Source organism: Lissotriton vulgaris, chromosome 3_1 (assembly GCF_964263255.1).
Source record: "Lissotriton vulgaris chromosome 3_1, aLisVul1.2, whole genome shotgun sequence".
NCBI lineage: Eukaryota > Metazoa > Chordata > Amphibia > Caudata > Salamandridae > Lissotriton > Lissotriton vulgaris.
Genome location: NC_141689.1, coordinates 1344065067 through 1344079395, shown reverse-complemented (window position 1 = coordinate 1344079395; position 14329 = coordinate 1344065067). Strand labels below are relative to the sequence as shown.

The window sequence follows — 14329 nt, the reverse complement described above, 5'->3', positions numbered from 1 at the left end:
ATAGATCCGATTCCTATAGAGCTATTTTTTGCTAAGGTCCTATAGATTAAGCACAGGATTTTGAACAGAATGCGGTCCTCCATTGGGAGCCAATGGAGCCGTTTCCTGGCCAGCGTGGCCGAGGTGCCCCGAGGCAGATCCAGGGCGAACCTGGCCGCTGCATTCTGGACCACCTGCAAGCGCTGCAGCAGGCTTTTGTTCAGTCCCGCGTACAGCGCATTGCAGTAGTCCAGACGAGAGCCCACTAGGGCCACTGCCAGTTGTTTCCTAGCCTGCTGTGAAAGGTAGTGCCTAATCTTCCTCAGTATGCGTAGAACGCCCCAGCAGGTGGCAATAGTCCTGTTTACCTGTTGACACATACTGAGGGAAGGATCGATCACCACCCCAAGATTTTTAGCAGATGACGCAGGGACAGGACATGCTCCAAGTGAGTCCGGCCACCAGTCAGTTGACCATACCTCCTCCTTGCCTCCAAACACCATCACCTCAGTCTTCTCCCCATTCAGTTTCAGTGAATTGTGAATCATCCACTGTCCAACCGCCTCCATACAAGATCTAAAATTGGAGGCAGTTGTAGTAACTGACCGGGAGAGAGAGACGAGGATCTGGGTGTCATCCGCGTAGGAAACTACCTCCATCCCAAAAGATCTAATAAGTCTGGCAAGGGGGGTCACATAGATGTTAAAAAGGGTCGGGCTAAGCGCCGACCCCTGAGGGACCCCACATTGCACAGACAGGGATGGAGATAGAAACCTACCCAGCTTCACTCTTTGCTCTCGCTTGTCGAGGAAAGAAGTGAGTAGAGCCAGTGCCTCCCCCTGAACCCCAATCTCCCTCAGGCGAGATGTTAGCACTGAGGGAGAGAGGGTATCGAAGGCGGCAGTAAGGTCTAAGAGGATCAGGAGGGAGGTCTGCCCCCCATCCACACACATGCGGATATTATCCAGTACTATGGTGAGGGCAGACTCTGTACTATGTTCCCTCCTGAATCCATGCTGGGAAGGGTCCAAACAGCCAGAATTTTCCACGAAGGCAGCAAGATGTTTATTCAGATGGATTTCTAACATCTTCGCGGGGGCTGGGAGCAGTGAGATGGGGCGGAAATTCTTTAACACCCCAGGGTCGAGAGAGGGTTTCTTGAGTAAAGGTCTTACTACCGCATTCTTCCACTGCTGGGGAAAGATGCCCTCCTTCATGGCCCTGTTCATGATGTCTACAAGAGGGGGTAAAAGTGAATTTCCGCACTGCTTTAGGATCCTAAGCGGGCAGACATCTAGAGGAGAGCCAGATTTAATTGTACTGAGAAGTATCTCTGCATCTTGTAGAGAGAGAGAGGGGAAGGATTCCAGGCACCATACCGAAGACTTCTCCGAAGGGCCAGAGTCCAGGACAGCACAGGCAGCGGGCTTGGTGGTAACAGGTTTCAGCAACTCTAGAGCGGTATAAATATCCAGGATCTTAGTCTGAAAAAACGTTGCAATGTTGTTGCAGAGCTCCTGTGACGCCATCACCGGATCAGGAGTCTGAAGGGTGGTAAGGGAATCTGCTATCCTAAAGAGCTCTTTAGGAGATGAAAGTGAGGAAGTTAGGGCAGTAAAGTATTCTTGTTTTGCCCTAATAACTTCTAGTTTATACTTTCTTATCAAGATCTTATGGATTTCCTTTTCCCTTAGATCCCAGCTGGTATGCCATAGACGCTCCTGTCTCCTGGCTTCCTGCCGGAGTAGTCTTAGATGCTCCGTAAACCATGGGGCTGAAGGTCTTTTCCTCGCTGAATAACAAGGCCGTATAGGAGCCAGAGAGTCCAAAGCCTCTGTAATGATCTTATCGTATTGTGAAACAGCCGACTGGACATTGTCCCCCAAGGAGGTAGACAAACTAGTGATCCAGGGTGTGAAGGAACCTTCTGTGATATTATTCAGATTCCTACGTAATTCCATCTTGCTCGGAATATTTCTGAAACCATCCAAGATCATACAGGACATAGTGAATGATACGGCCAAGTGATCTGACCATGACAGAAAGAAAGAATCTTTTACTGTCAACCTCCGATCATTGGAAAAGATTCCATCGAGCGTATGTCCTGCTCGATGGGTGGCCACCTTTACCAATTGAAAGAGTCCACAAGCTAACATAGCATCCACCAGAGAGATGGTGTCATGGGCCTCTGACAGCTCAAGATGGAAATTAAAATCTCCCAGAACCGTCAAGTTTTCACAGCCAAAATAAGGTTCAAGGATGTGGAGCAATTTTAATCCAAAATCGGCTCTAGGGCCTGGAGGACGATAGACCAGAAGTCCATTGAATGTAAATTTATGAGGGCCTGTAAAAGAGAAATAGAGAGCCTCAAAGGCATCCATAGGAACCTTGATAGGTGTAATAAGGCATTGAAGGCATTCTTTATAAAGAATGGCTAACCCACCTCCCACACGGCCCACTCTATCATGTCGTGCCAAGCAGTACCCCTGCGGGACTGCTACAACAAGGTCAGGACCAGAGGAGTCCTTTGCCCATGACTCCGTGACGAAAACCAACGAAGGCTTCCTGTCAAGTATGAGCTCCTTGAACATGATGTTATTCTTAATAAGAGAGCGAGCATTGACAAGAATACAGTCTTCGTGCCGCGTTTTGACTCCAATATCCCCCAAGGAATATGATCGGTGAGTAGAGGGAGATACAACAGAGCCACTGGGGCATGCCAAAAAGCAGCCACAGTGCGGAGATGAAAGAAGATCATCAGGAGAGCTTCTATGATGACACGAAAGACTTGAAGGCCTAAGCCTTAACATCTCCTGTAGCGAGTACCTACCAATCAATCTGCCAGCCTCATTTTGGCCAGCCGTCCAGCCGTCCATCCCGTCCTTAGCGCGGACGGGCGCAGACGGGCTGGACTCTGGCGTGACTCCGGCGTACCGACGGCTCACACGCTGCGCGTCATAAGGCCGGTTTAAATAGGGCTCTAGCTACTCTGCCTGCCTACTAGAGCGCCCACTAGTGCAGCGCTTCCCCACACCCACCCAAGATGACGCCCACCAATTAAAGGAAGCGAGGGTCAGGGCCGCCCAAATAGCGGTGAGGACACAGTTTAAATGCAGAATTGCGGACAGTGATTTAAAAACAAGGGATACTGTGCTAAAAGTAATACCAACAAAGATATGACAAAAACGGGGAGTTTAAAAGCGTCTCAAAGCTAACGCAATGCTAATGAAATGCAGCCAACAAGAAGAAACGATCCTACCTCGAGCCTGCTTTATCGCGGATGTCAGGAGCTGCCTCTGGCTACTCTGCCTGCCTACTAGAGCGCCCACTAGTGCAGCACTTCCCCACACCCACCCAAGATGACGCCCACCAATTAAAGGAAGCGAGGGTCAGGGCCGCCCAAATAGCGGTGAGGACACAGTTTAAATGCAGAATTGCGGACAGTGATTTAAAAACAAGGGATACTGTGCTAAAAGTAATACCAACAAAGATATGACAAAAACGGGGAGTTTAAAAGCGTCTCAAAGCTAACGCAATGCTAATGAAATGCAGCCAACAAGAAACTAGGTTAACCATTTCTGTCCCCCTCTTTCTCTGTGACTTTATTTTTGGCTTACCTTTACCCGGCAGTAATGAATTGACCAATGTACATAGCTGCCAAGGTTTCAGATTGCTATGAGTGACAGTTGCATAATTTCAGTGAAAATATGAGTGACATTTCAGGGACTATGAGTGACATTTTCTCGCAAGCAACATAAAGATGAGGGAAGCACATAAACACCAGAAAATACACTAATTTCAGCATGGAGAAACTCTAAGAAGATCTTAAACGTACTGCAGGGGACCAGAAATACAAGGGCCCTAATCTAGTAATCTGACAGAGACTCGAGTGGGGGTGGCAAGTGGTAACTACTTTAATTACTTAACTCGGTTCTTGGTGATCCGATCTTCATCCAGGAAGTCGCAGCACAGTGTGTCTGGCCTCGGCGATTGACTCTGGAGTAGGGCTGCCTTGTGCCTTCCACCCCCCTCCCAGGCAATCATTTTCGGTATGCCTCCGGTGCCTGGAGAATTCAGGCAGCCTGTCAGAGTTCTCTCATGACAGCTGCTGCAAAGGAACCAGACATGTGACGGTCAGTCAGAAGTCATCACTTCGACCACACTCTACAATGCACTTTTCCGATCGCCCTCCCCATACTGAGCTGTGTGCGGTGGCCTGGCCTGTGTGTGATAGCAGTACACTCAGCACTGCCACCCTACTTGTCCCCCCCTTGGCCGCAGTTTAGTTTGCGCCGCCGCCCCTGATTACTAATGCCTCTTTTCTTGTGCTGCGGGCTTGCGGCCATGAGTCAATACTTCAGTGTCTGTGTGTCCAGGCACTGTTGTGTTGACGCACCACCGCCGGTGAAATTTATTCTCGGGTTCATCATGGTGTCACTGACTCTTGGCGAGTCCCCGCAACGCAGGTGATTTGCGACGCTGCGCACGAAGACAGAGCAGTGCAGCATGCCACAGCGGGGACTCCTTGACTCAGATTGAAGTCTCCCGCCGTTTCTGCATCAGTGCTCATTGCCTTCTGTTCGGTCACATCCGGATTATACCCAACACCTGGGCACCCCTGGTGAGTTTCTGGCTGTGAACCAGTAGGATCGACTGTTGAGAGGGCGGCACGCCCCCCTAATTATTGGCAGCATTGTGCGTCAAACTAAGCTGTGCGGCGCAACAGGAATATATGCAGCCTGGAGCCAGGCACGATTGTTACATTGTAGCTTAGCGCTCTCACTTGGCCACCAGAGCATGGTGATTAACTATTTACGAACAGGAGCCCAGCAGCTGCTGGCACTGGCAGCACGTCTCTCGGAGCAGCAGAGCCCTTCACAAGCGCCGTTGGTGGCTCGAGCTGGACAGTTGGCAAATTGCGTGACAATGCATTTCAGTGCGGTGATGCGGAACACCGCACTGAAATGCGTAAGTGTCACACCTGATGCGTGATACTTGGCAGGACTGAATTTATGAGGAGGAGTTGTTGCTCGAGTACATCCAGTCATGCTGCTTCGCACATAAGTTTTCAAGTGATCTTAGTGCATTGTCAGTTTGTACAAAGAGTTCTAAATGGGTTGGGTCAAATTGCGTTGGATTTACCAATGTCTTACGACAGAGCCTTTTCTGTTTTTGAAAGCACGCTTTGTTCCTTGAAAAGGAATTGCACATTTCCAGCACTAGAGTTAAAATATTCATGCCATATCACTTAAGACCTATTTGATACCATTTTCGCGATTTAGCAGTGCTATGAAACATGTATATCGTTTTTTCAAACAGACTTTTATTTGCCCCTCCCCTTGTAGTTTGCCTTATTAGATGCACTTTTCGTGTTTGTAAAAGAATGATAACAACAAATGGTTGATATTTCATCCAAAGAGGGTCTATTGTTTTAATACATGCGTAAACTATTTACTGTCTATTCTTTCATAAATGTTTCTCTCTCGGAGGCAGATCACATTTAGCACCAATCGAAAACTTGTGCTCATTCACAAGGTAAACACTGCTTCTTTATAAAACAAAAAATATATAACACAATGTAGCTGACAGTGCACCATATCTTTCGTGCGATTCTGTGAGGAGGTAAAATAGCTCGCGTTTCCCATTCATCACTTTTAGATCTGTTTGAAACCAGTGCTGTCAGGCAGACCCGTTGCTGGCTATTTACATACAAGAAGCTTTGGGCCCCTAACATTCAACCATTGGCTTTCTTTCACAGGGCTGTTTCAACCATTGGTGTGAGATTTGGTCTATTATGTCTTGGCTGAGCCCAGTATAATACTTATCACCTATCAAATGCTGTTATCTGTTTGGCTGAATTATTTTACGTCCGCTCGAGTGGTTGCAGGCACCTGCATGAGGGACTACTTTACAACTGTAGCCTTTTCTGTCCGTTCCTGCTAACTGCCTCCAATATGTCTTGCTTTAATGTGTTAACTTTATATACATTAGCACGGTAAATAAAGACCTGATCACTTTGCCAATGCTTGTTCTATTTGTACAGGTGAGTTTATGGAAATGGCACGGGTAAGCCCAGGCCCTGGGTTCCCTATGTAACTGGTGCTCAAGCAGCACACCTCATTGGTGATATTCAGCAATACAGAAGCACGCCTGCCGCATAGGCACTGGAAGAAATGTTGGGGGGGGGGGGGGGTGAGGTGTTGCTGCAGAACCACACAAAATTACCATGCTGCAGTTCAGAAGATGAATGAGCAATAAAGTTGCCTTTACTTTTTTTTTTTTATTGCTTAATAATATTACTCAGTTCAGAAGAGCTGGGTGGCGTTTGCTCAAAGAAAGACTTACCAACAATGAGCCTGCCTATAGCCATGCAGTTAACTGTGCACATAGTATCTCTTGGTTATTAACTATTTTTGATACCCAGTAAGATTTCATACCAGGTGCAGACAAGAGGAAGTCAAATTGGCACATATGCTGAACTCTTGCAGCTGACAATGAGATTGTTGAGACTAGTGTCCTTTTGTAATGCAACAAGTGCTCATGTAAAGCGCTCTGATATCCAAAATCTTTGGGTCAAGTTCGCGCTATATAAAGATCTGTTAAAAAAAGGAGAAACCAATGCTCCATGGTTGAGCCAAAAGCTGAAGGCACACAGATGTGTAGGTGTCAGTAGAATGTCTGTCATGTTGTATTTTATCATATACAAAATATAATCTAGTAAAGTGTAGATTTTTTATCATCACCTCCTATGGGACATACTTTTAAAAATGGTATTTAGGACACTATATTTCTGTTATACATTTTGTTACTACCATACTACCTGTAGGGACTTTAATCATTGACTCCTTTTAAGAAGGCAGTAGCTTGAATTATAAAGAATGAAATTAATCTGTGAGTGAGTATGAGTGAATACTCAGATCTTTGCAACAGCTGCAAGTTCATAATGGTAGATGAAGCACTTCTTTAACTGCATTACATTCATCAAATTGTTCACGGTCCAAGACAGCACACAAGACACCAATGGTTATTTTTTTGTAGTTTGGGGCTATTGGTCCTTTTACTGAACCTGAGCATCCATTGTTTGACCTCACTTTGTTAATACAAGTTAAATGTCAGCCACAATGTTGTCATGTTTGTGTATTTTTTAAAGCAGTATTGGCTTGTAGTAAATACATTAAGGATCATAATATTGCCACATTGGGCACACATGACATGACGAAATGTAATGTTGCATGATTTTCACAAATATAATTTCTTTCCTGCCTGTCTTGGAATCTGCGTGCATGCATCCATTTTATTTCATGACATGTGAGTATCTCTGAAACATCCCTCTACACAGTGAATATGACTGCAGAGAGTCATAATTGGGTGCAAAACAGAAAGGTTATTTAATTCTAATAAAAGTAGTCCGAGTGCATGCAAGAAATAGATCCTAGGTTACAGATTGGCAGTGAGGTAAAATGTGCTGATTTTTAATGGATGCTGTAAAGCTTCTCTTGGCAGGATTGTTGTTGGTGGAACTATTCCTGGTGGAGTTAGTGCTGCCATGTTGTAATATATTGGTGGTAATACCACATACGCTAATTCCGCTCTCGATAATTCTGGTAATTGAGGATGTTTCCTGCTTCCGCCGTGAATGAGTGGAATCACCACATCAGGCGAAGAGCTGCGCCTTTTAAAGAGCACTTAATAACGAAAAGTAGTTGTATTGTAATTACATTTATATAGCTTTTAATACCCCTTACGAGTTGTTAAAGCTCTGGGGTTGCTGAGTACCATGTTACCCACGATAAGGTAGTAGTTAGTTTAGTGCTTAATATTGTTGTACATTTGTTGGGTATGGGATTACTCTAGTGCTCTGAGGATTCTGAAGCATTTCCTCTAGTTTCTAGAGGTGGATTGAGTTATTAGGCTTGCTGCTCTTTTATGAAAAAAATGGACTCCTGCATGTAGGTTCCCCTTTTTGGTTGCCTACTGCCCTAATGCTAACATGGAAACTGAGCCCACAGGCCCCCTTATAAAATAAAACATTAACAATTTGCTGGAAAATGCACAATTGTATCCCATTGTTTAAAAAAAATGATTTGCACTGGGAAGGGTGACCTGCTCCCAAAAAATGCTGCGTCACTTTAAAGAGAACCTCAACCCCCCCCCCCCCCAGCGCTTCCAGCCCCCCTCTCTCAAACTTCACCAGCCGCCACTGCTTCATATTATCTTAACCTGTAGCGCCACCCTCCAATTTCAAGGGCAACCTCCCCAGGTATCGCCCATCCTTTAACTACAAACCCTACAGCAAGTGTGCTGCAGTTTGGTGTATTCCTTGAGTAGTATCTACCCCTCACTTTATATTTACCATAGTTTATCTCTCTAGCATTCTTACTACATTGAATACTTCTGTAATCCAGTTATGTCCAGTTTACTGCTGCAGTCTCTCACATTATTCAGATTGTTTTTATGGGAGGGTTCATGAGTAAACTAACAGGTAAGGTTGTGTCTGGCTAAATAGCAGGTTATCTCGAAGGGCACTGCTTCTATGACTGACGTGTATATTGTTTGAATATCTTTTGGTGCGGCTTAATTTAATTCAGTTTAATTCAATATACTTGTTTGTAAAGAATGCACAACTCTGTGGCTCAAAGTCAGTCCATTTTCATTAGTGCAAAAGTATCTTCCTACCAGGCTAGTTGTTTTTACAGAATTTAATAAAACAAGAGTTTTGTGTGTTGACCACATCGATGGTTTCAAGTCAAAGTCTTCCTCATGGTGGATAACAATCTGGAGCTGGAAGGAGAAGTGAGCCTGATCTCGGCTTTGCAGGTAGGGGCGGGGTTTGTTCTCATTTCTCCCTTCAACTACACCATGATGACCATCACTGGTAATCATAATATGATAACAAGCATTGGCATAGCCAATAGGTCTCGCCTTTGGGACCTTATAAGTGTTTAGCCATGCAACACTTGATGTTGTTGCACCAAGGATATTGTGCAGGATAACTAAACACTTATAAGGTCCCAAAGGCAAGGCCTATTGGCTATGCCAATGCTTGTTTATATTTGTTGGGGAGAATGCAAGCAATTGTATGACACCGACTTTGTCCTCCTCCTCGGCACTGCTCTTCTAAGGATGGTAAAATGGCATGGGGACATGGGGACATACTTAACATAAAAAAGTAGGTGGGATAACAGTGAGTAAAGGGGATGTTTTTACCATCTAGTTTCTCAGTGACATCATTGACAACTTGAGGTTCACTCTTGGTATCTATTTGATATCACTCAGAACTCCTCCGTGAAAATCACCCCCTTATTCAAAATTGTCATCTGTTACTTTATATGTGTGAGATGCCATCAATAATGTCACCTGTTATGATGATGCCCAGGATGCTAGTTGTGATTATATGTGATGTTATCAATTGTTCAGTTTCAATGTTATCTGTAATATCAAAAGTGAGAGAATTAGCAGCACATTAGAGCAGTTATGCTTGCCTTAAATGTCAAGTTTTAGGAATGTTTACGTTTTGCTTCATGACTTTAATATCACCTTACCCAATGTTTTTCTCATGGAGTATAAACATTTATTACGTTGTAAACTGTTATGTAAAAAAAAAGTAATATATGAATGTTAATGTTAAAAGGTACTATTTTATCTCTGGAGGTAAGATTAAATAAGAGAATGAATCTCAGGAATGTAATGTGAAACAAACATGTTTAAGAGGCAACGTCAGTGCGCTGCATCCAAGATGCTCATGTTGAACGTGTGCTAAAGTTGCTGCTGTGGACGTTAATACATCTACTGTATGTTCTGTTAACAGGAGGAACCTATTACCTCCATGGGAAATGAGCTGCTTCTTTACCCCTGTGATCAACGGGAACACAGATGCGACTACAGTGAACTTTTTGCCTGAAAATGTGCGATAAAGTGAAGAGACTCCAATTTGCCTTCATGCGGGAACAAATACAAATCTAACTGAATGTGTAATACATTGTTATTTGCCCACGTTTTGACTACTGTTAAAATCGATTACAATTTCTGAAGCATTTACTTTGAAAGTACATGTCACAAAGCAGGGGATTTGTGAATGACTGCATATGTGAATGAAAAACCGAACATTGACAGATAATATCACTGCTCTAAATAACAGATGCAGAAACAAATCATTTAGAAAACTTTGATTTGGTGCATGGGAAAGATGCAGAGCTCAAGTCTTATGACCTCTGATTCCGTTGTGGAAAGTGGGACCATATAGTTCGACTATGTCTCCAGAAAACTGCCCCAGGACCAGTGACGATGGAAATCGTTGTTACTTTTGTAATTGCAGAAATCAACTTAATTTAGTCAGTTCAACCCATAACTTACAAAGTAGACCTCAACTCCATGCTATATACTTCTTCTGGCAAATTCATCTTTGCCACCTTATTTTGATCAAAAGAGTTCTTTCATCATCACAAACAAATCTCGAATGCAATTTCAAATTGTAGTCAATAGTGACAGTTGTAAGTAGTTTTGAAGGGTTTTATTTTCTAATTAAAAGTTTAGTTATTTCTGATTCTTTATTTATTAGTTAGAGCAGATCATTTTAAAATAATGCACTTTGTGTGTTCATGAAGGAAAAAATCCCAATTCGAAGAATGGTGATAAAATAGTGTCATTCAGAACCCATGGAGAGTTCAAAAGTGAAAGGCAAGTGTGAGAATAGAGCATAACGCTAAAAATCAAGAATTAATAATTGTAGAATTTCCCATAAAGAGAAATAAAGCATAGAACAAATAAGCCTTGGCAAAAGCCAATCAATTAGAAATAAAGCATAAAACCTGGGTCTGAATATTATGTCTAAAGGGCTCAGCCTATCTCCTCTCTCCTGTCTCTGCTCTCCTGACCCTTCTCCATCCTGCTCTTCTGCTACTTCCCTGCTCTGCTAAACTGCTCTCCAATACTAGGAACACACATTTTAAAAAGGACAGCTTAATGATGTTGTAAGACATGTTGCTTGTTCTCTCTTCTTCAGCCAATAACAATTCATGTGACATTTCCAGTTTCTAGTGAGCCTTTTATAGTGCTTGGAATATAGGACAATTGTTGTAAGAGGCTCTTTTCCTTTACAATTGCCCAACAGCAGGGAACCTATAGACACATAAAAGCAGAACCGAAAAACACTTCAGATGCTTGATGTCTGCACTCTTTGGGATTAATGATGGTATCCACTGGAATCTAGAAATGAGAGGCAGTTTTTGGATGGCCCAGGCTAAGATGAAACCCTCAACTCGGAACACTCTTGCGAAAAGGACTGCACGTCCCGCAGAGTATCAAGAGCCTGAGAGGGGGGCTCTGCTACCATCTGTGTACTGACACACATAAAGCGCTTCTCAGTCTCCCTCAGCGCAGGACAGCATGAACACTCTTGCGAAGGGGACTCCACATTCCAGGTAGCATCAAGAGCTTGCAAGGAAAGGCTCTGCTACCATCTGTCTGCTGATCTTCATAAAGCACTTCCCCGTCTTCTGCAGTGTAGGACGCACACCAGCCATGCCTGGGCAAAGCCTGAGCCAAGGTCCCGTCCGTCCTGTGCCCATCAGAGCCCGGAAGAGTCTGGGCTGGGCCACTCCTCTAACGTTACCCCCTAAGGAGAACTATCACATCTTTAAACAGGGTGAGTTCACCTTGATTTACTTTTAAATCACTGTTAAGTGAATTCTAACTCTGAAGTGGTGTGTCTGTTATGGGCAAGCAAAGGCTACTGAAAATGTACCCTGGAGAACAAAAAAAGTTCCAAGTTAACCTCTTCACACACAGTTGGGCTGACTCATGGCAACACAATGTCAAAGGCAGACTCAAAACAAGGGAAACACAGTGAGCAGGATTGCACCTGGTTTTAGTAATAAGACAAAAGGCAAAACCCCTAGAACCAATTTAAAGGCAGGCAGGGGTACCTCTCCGCCTGATTTGAGCAAGGAGTCCACTGCAACCAACCTTGAAATCTCAGTACCAATAGGATATGTTTCTGCACCTCCAGTGCCTGTAGCGCTGGCAATATCATGCTTTAATAGATATTCAGCCTTACCAAACCTCCAATCAACTAATGGACTGGGAGAGATTTGGGCCAGCTAGCAAGAGAAGGTAGAACGATGGACTAAACTGTTGTGGACTCTGGAGAGGGATAGCTGGCAATACTGGTAATGTTGATCCAGTCCATATTAGGATTTTGGTCAAGAGTCTCCAGAACAAGATCTGTAGGTTGAGACTGCTTGTACTAGCACTGTCCGATGAAATTGAGAAACTAAAAGCAACATATAGCAATCCCTTTGTAAGATTCGAGAGGAGTAGTGCGATCGATTACATTGTAGCACATACTCAAGCTTAGTAGATGACCGAAATAGGCAAAAATCTACCAGGGATAAGGTAGCTCAGCATCTAGGGTAGAAATCGCAGACCCCCCAACCTCCTGCTTCAATATCCCAAGTGCACATACAAAAAACCACCACGTCCGTAGCGTTCCATCACACTAGGTTGATGGTTCAGACAAATGGAGACATGTACAAAAGATCCAGCATGGTGTGTATTGCCAATGGAGAGAAGTCTAGTGTTTAAGTGAGACATATGGGCAGTGTCTTTCTGACAAATGTGCCTAAATTAACTGGTAGGGAAAGAGAGACAGAGGTGTCACTCAAAAATAAATTAACACACTTAATAAGATCGGTCTACAATTGCTACTCACTAACCTACTCCGACATTATCCAGGCAATGAGAACCCATGACCTATTATGGACCAACTGTGTAGTAAATTTCTTTATTCGATATTTCGTAATGGAAATCCATACAAGCATTATTGCACACATTATATCATAAAATCGTAAAAAGAAACAGTATTTGCAATAAAAGTTTACAATAAAAGTTTGAAAAAAAATGCTTAAAAAATATTTCAATTCTCTTTACAATTAAATACATTTCATTGTGTTGTAAGCAGTTTTCTCACAGATTGTTTCTATGTTTAAAAATACATTTTAGGAAGTTAACCATGTGATAACAAGTGACTTCAGAATCCAGAAATTGAAGGTGCAGCATGGCAGGGCGACACTGTCTTAAGTCCCACGATTTCAGCAATGGTACCAGCCAAATTTTGCGATGAACATGATAGAACTTACAGAACAATACTGTATGTATAGTGGTCTGTACAGATGTATCATCGCAAGGACATTGTCCTAATGTTTGTTCCCAGGTGTTTCTCATGGGGAAGGCTACTAACCGATGGAAAAGGTTTAATCTGAATCTGGTTAGTAAAAAGCGATCAAAAATGCCAATTTCAAGCGTTAGGTAGGGCTGAATTGTGGGGACAGAATGGACCATGATTGCATGGCGAATAGAAAAGAAGAACACCCTGCCTTAGGATATAAAGGCCCTAACTGGAGGGTCCAACAAATATGTATGGAGGGGTGATTGGCCTAGGGGTTGACACAACACATAAGAATCACATGGTCAAATCAAGAATGAACAATACAATTCATATTTGAAAATATATATGTTTTTTTATTTTTAGGGATAACAATGATATAAATATAAAGTTTTTAGGTCTCACATGTATATATAGATCATAAATAAGACAGACATGGATAAACAAACAACATAGTAAGAAAAATTCTATCCTGCCCAGTAACGGCCACACTACACTCACTCTAACTCACTTATTTCACTCTTTACCCACTCTTTCCTATTTAACCTCATTCACCATTCATGCTACATTCATTCATCTAATCCTGGCGAGTACAACACAACGATGGTTTTAACGTGTTGTATGGAACGGGGTGTTTTAATCCAGGGAGATGGTTTTGACTACGGGTCCTGATGTTAAAAGGACAATAGCCATTTTCCTGGAGACATACGCCGACGCGCGTTTCGGTGGCAGGCCAATGGGGCCGCACCTTCGTCAGGGCAAAGGGCAGTGTACTGGGAGGGGGCACAGGAGAGAAAGCGATCTGAAAGATAGAGAGCGAAAACAAATTTCATTTTACTTATATCTAAGTGTATATATTTTTCAGAGATTACTTCTGTGCTTACAACATATGCTCTTTACAATTTGATATGCAGTAAAAACATCTTAAACATATGAATTCACTAAGGTTCAAGAAACTTGATTTTAACCGTCTGATACACTTTGGAGCCCAGCTCCTACACTTGACCGGTGATTGTTGTGCAATGTCAACCTTCTAGATACACTCCCTAGGAAAGATTCCCTATTCCGTGGAATCTAAAAAGGCATCAAGATAGCCTAAACCAAATGGACCATAGAGCACAATTTATAACAACACTCAATCTTCATTTACAAACAGAGATTAAAAACCTTTTTTTTGGGTGTGTCAGC

The 14329-nt window shown here is 43.2% G+C and overlaps 1 protein-coding gene across 2 annotated transcripts in view; it reads left to right on the top strand.

Annotated features, from left to right (window-relative positions):
- SH2D4A (SH2 domain containing 4A) overlaps positions 1–12877 on the top strand; it is a 606680-nt gene extending 593803 nt beyond the window's left edge. For both annotated transcript variants that reach the window (XM_086961815.1, XM_086961816.1), the window contains one exon: positions 9788–12877. In XM_086961815.1, the coding sequence (XP_086817941.1) occupies positions 9788–9880 (93 nt within the window). In that variant the 3' untranslated portion in view covers positions 9881–12877. The remainder of the gene's footprint in view (positions 1–9787) is intronic.
- The last annotated feature ends 1452 nt before the right edge of the window (positions 12878–14329 follow it).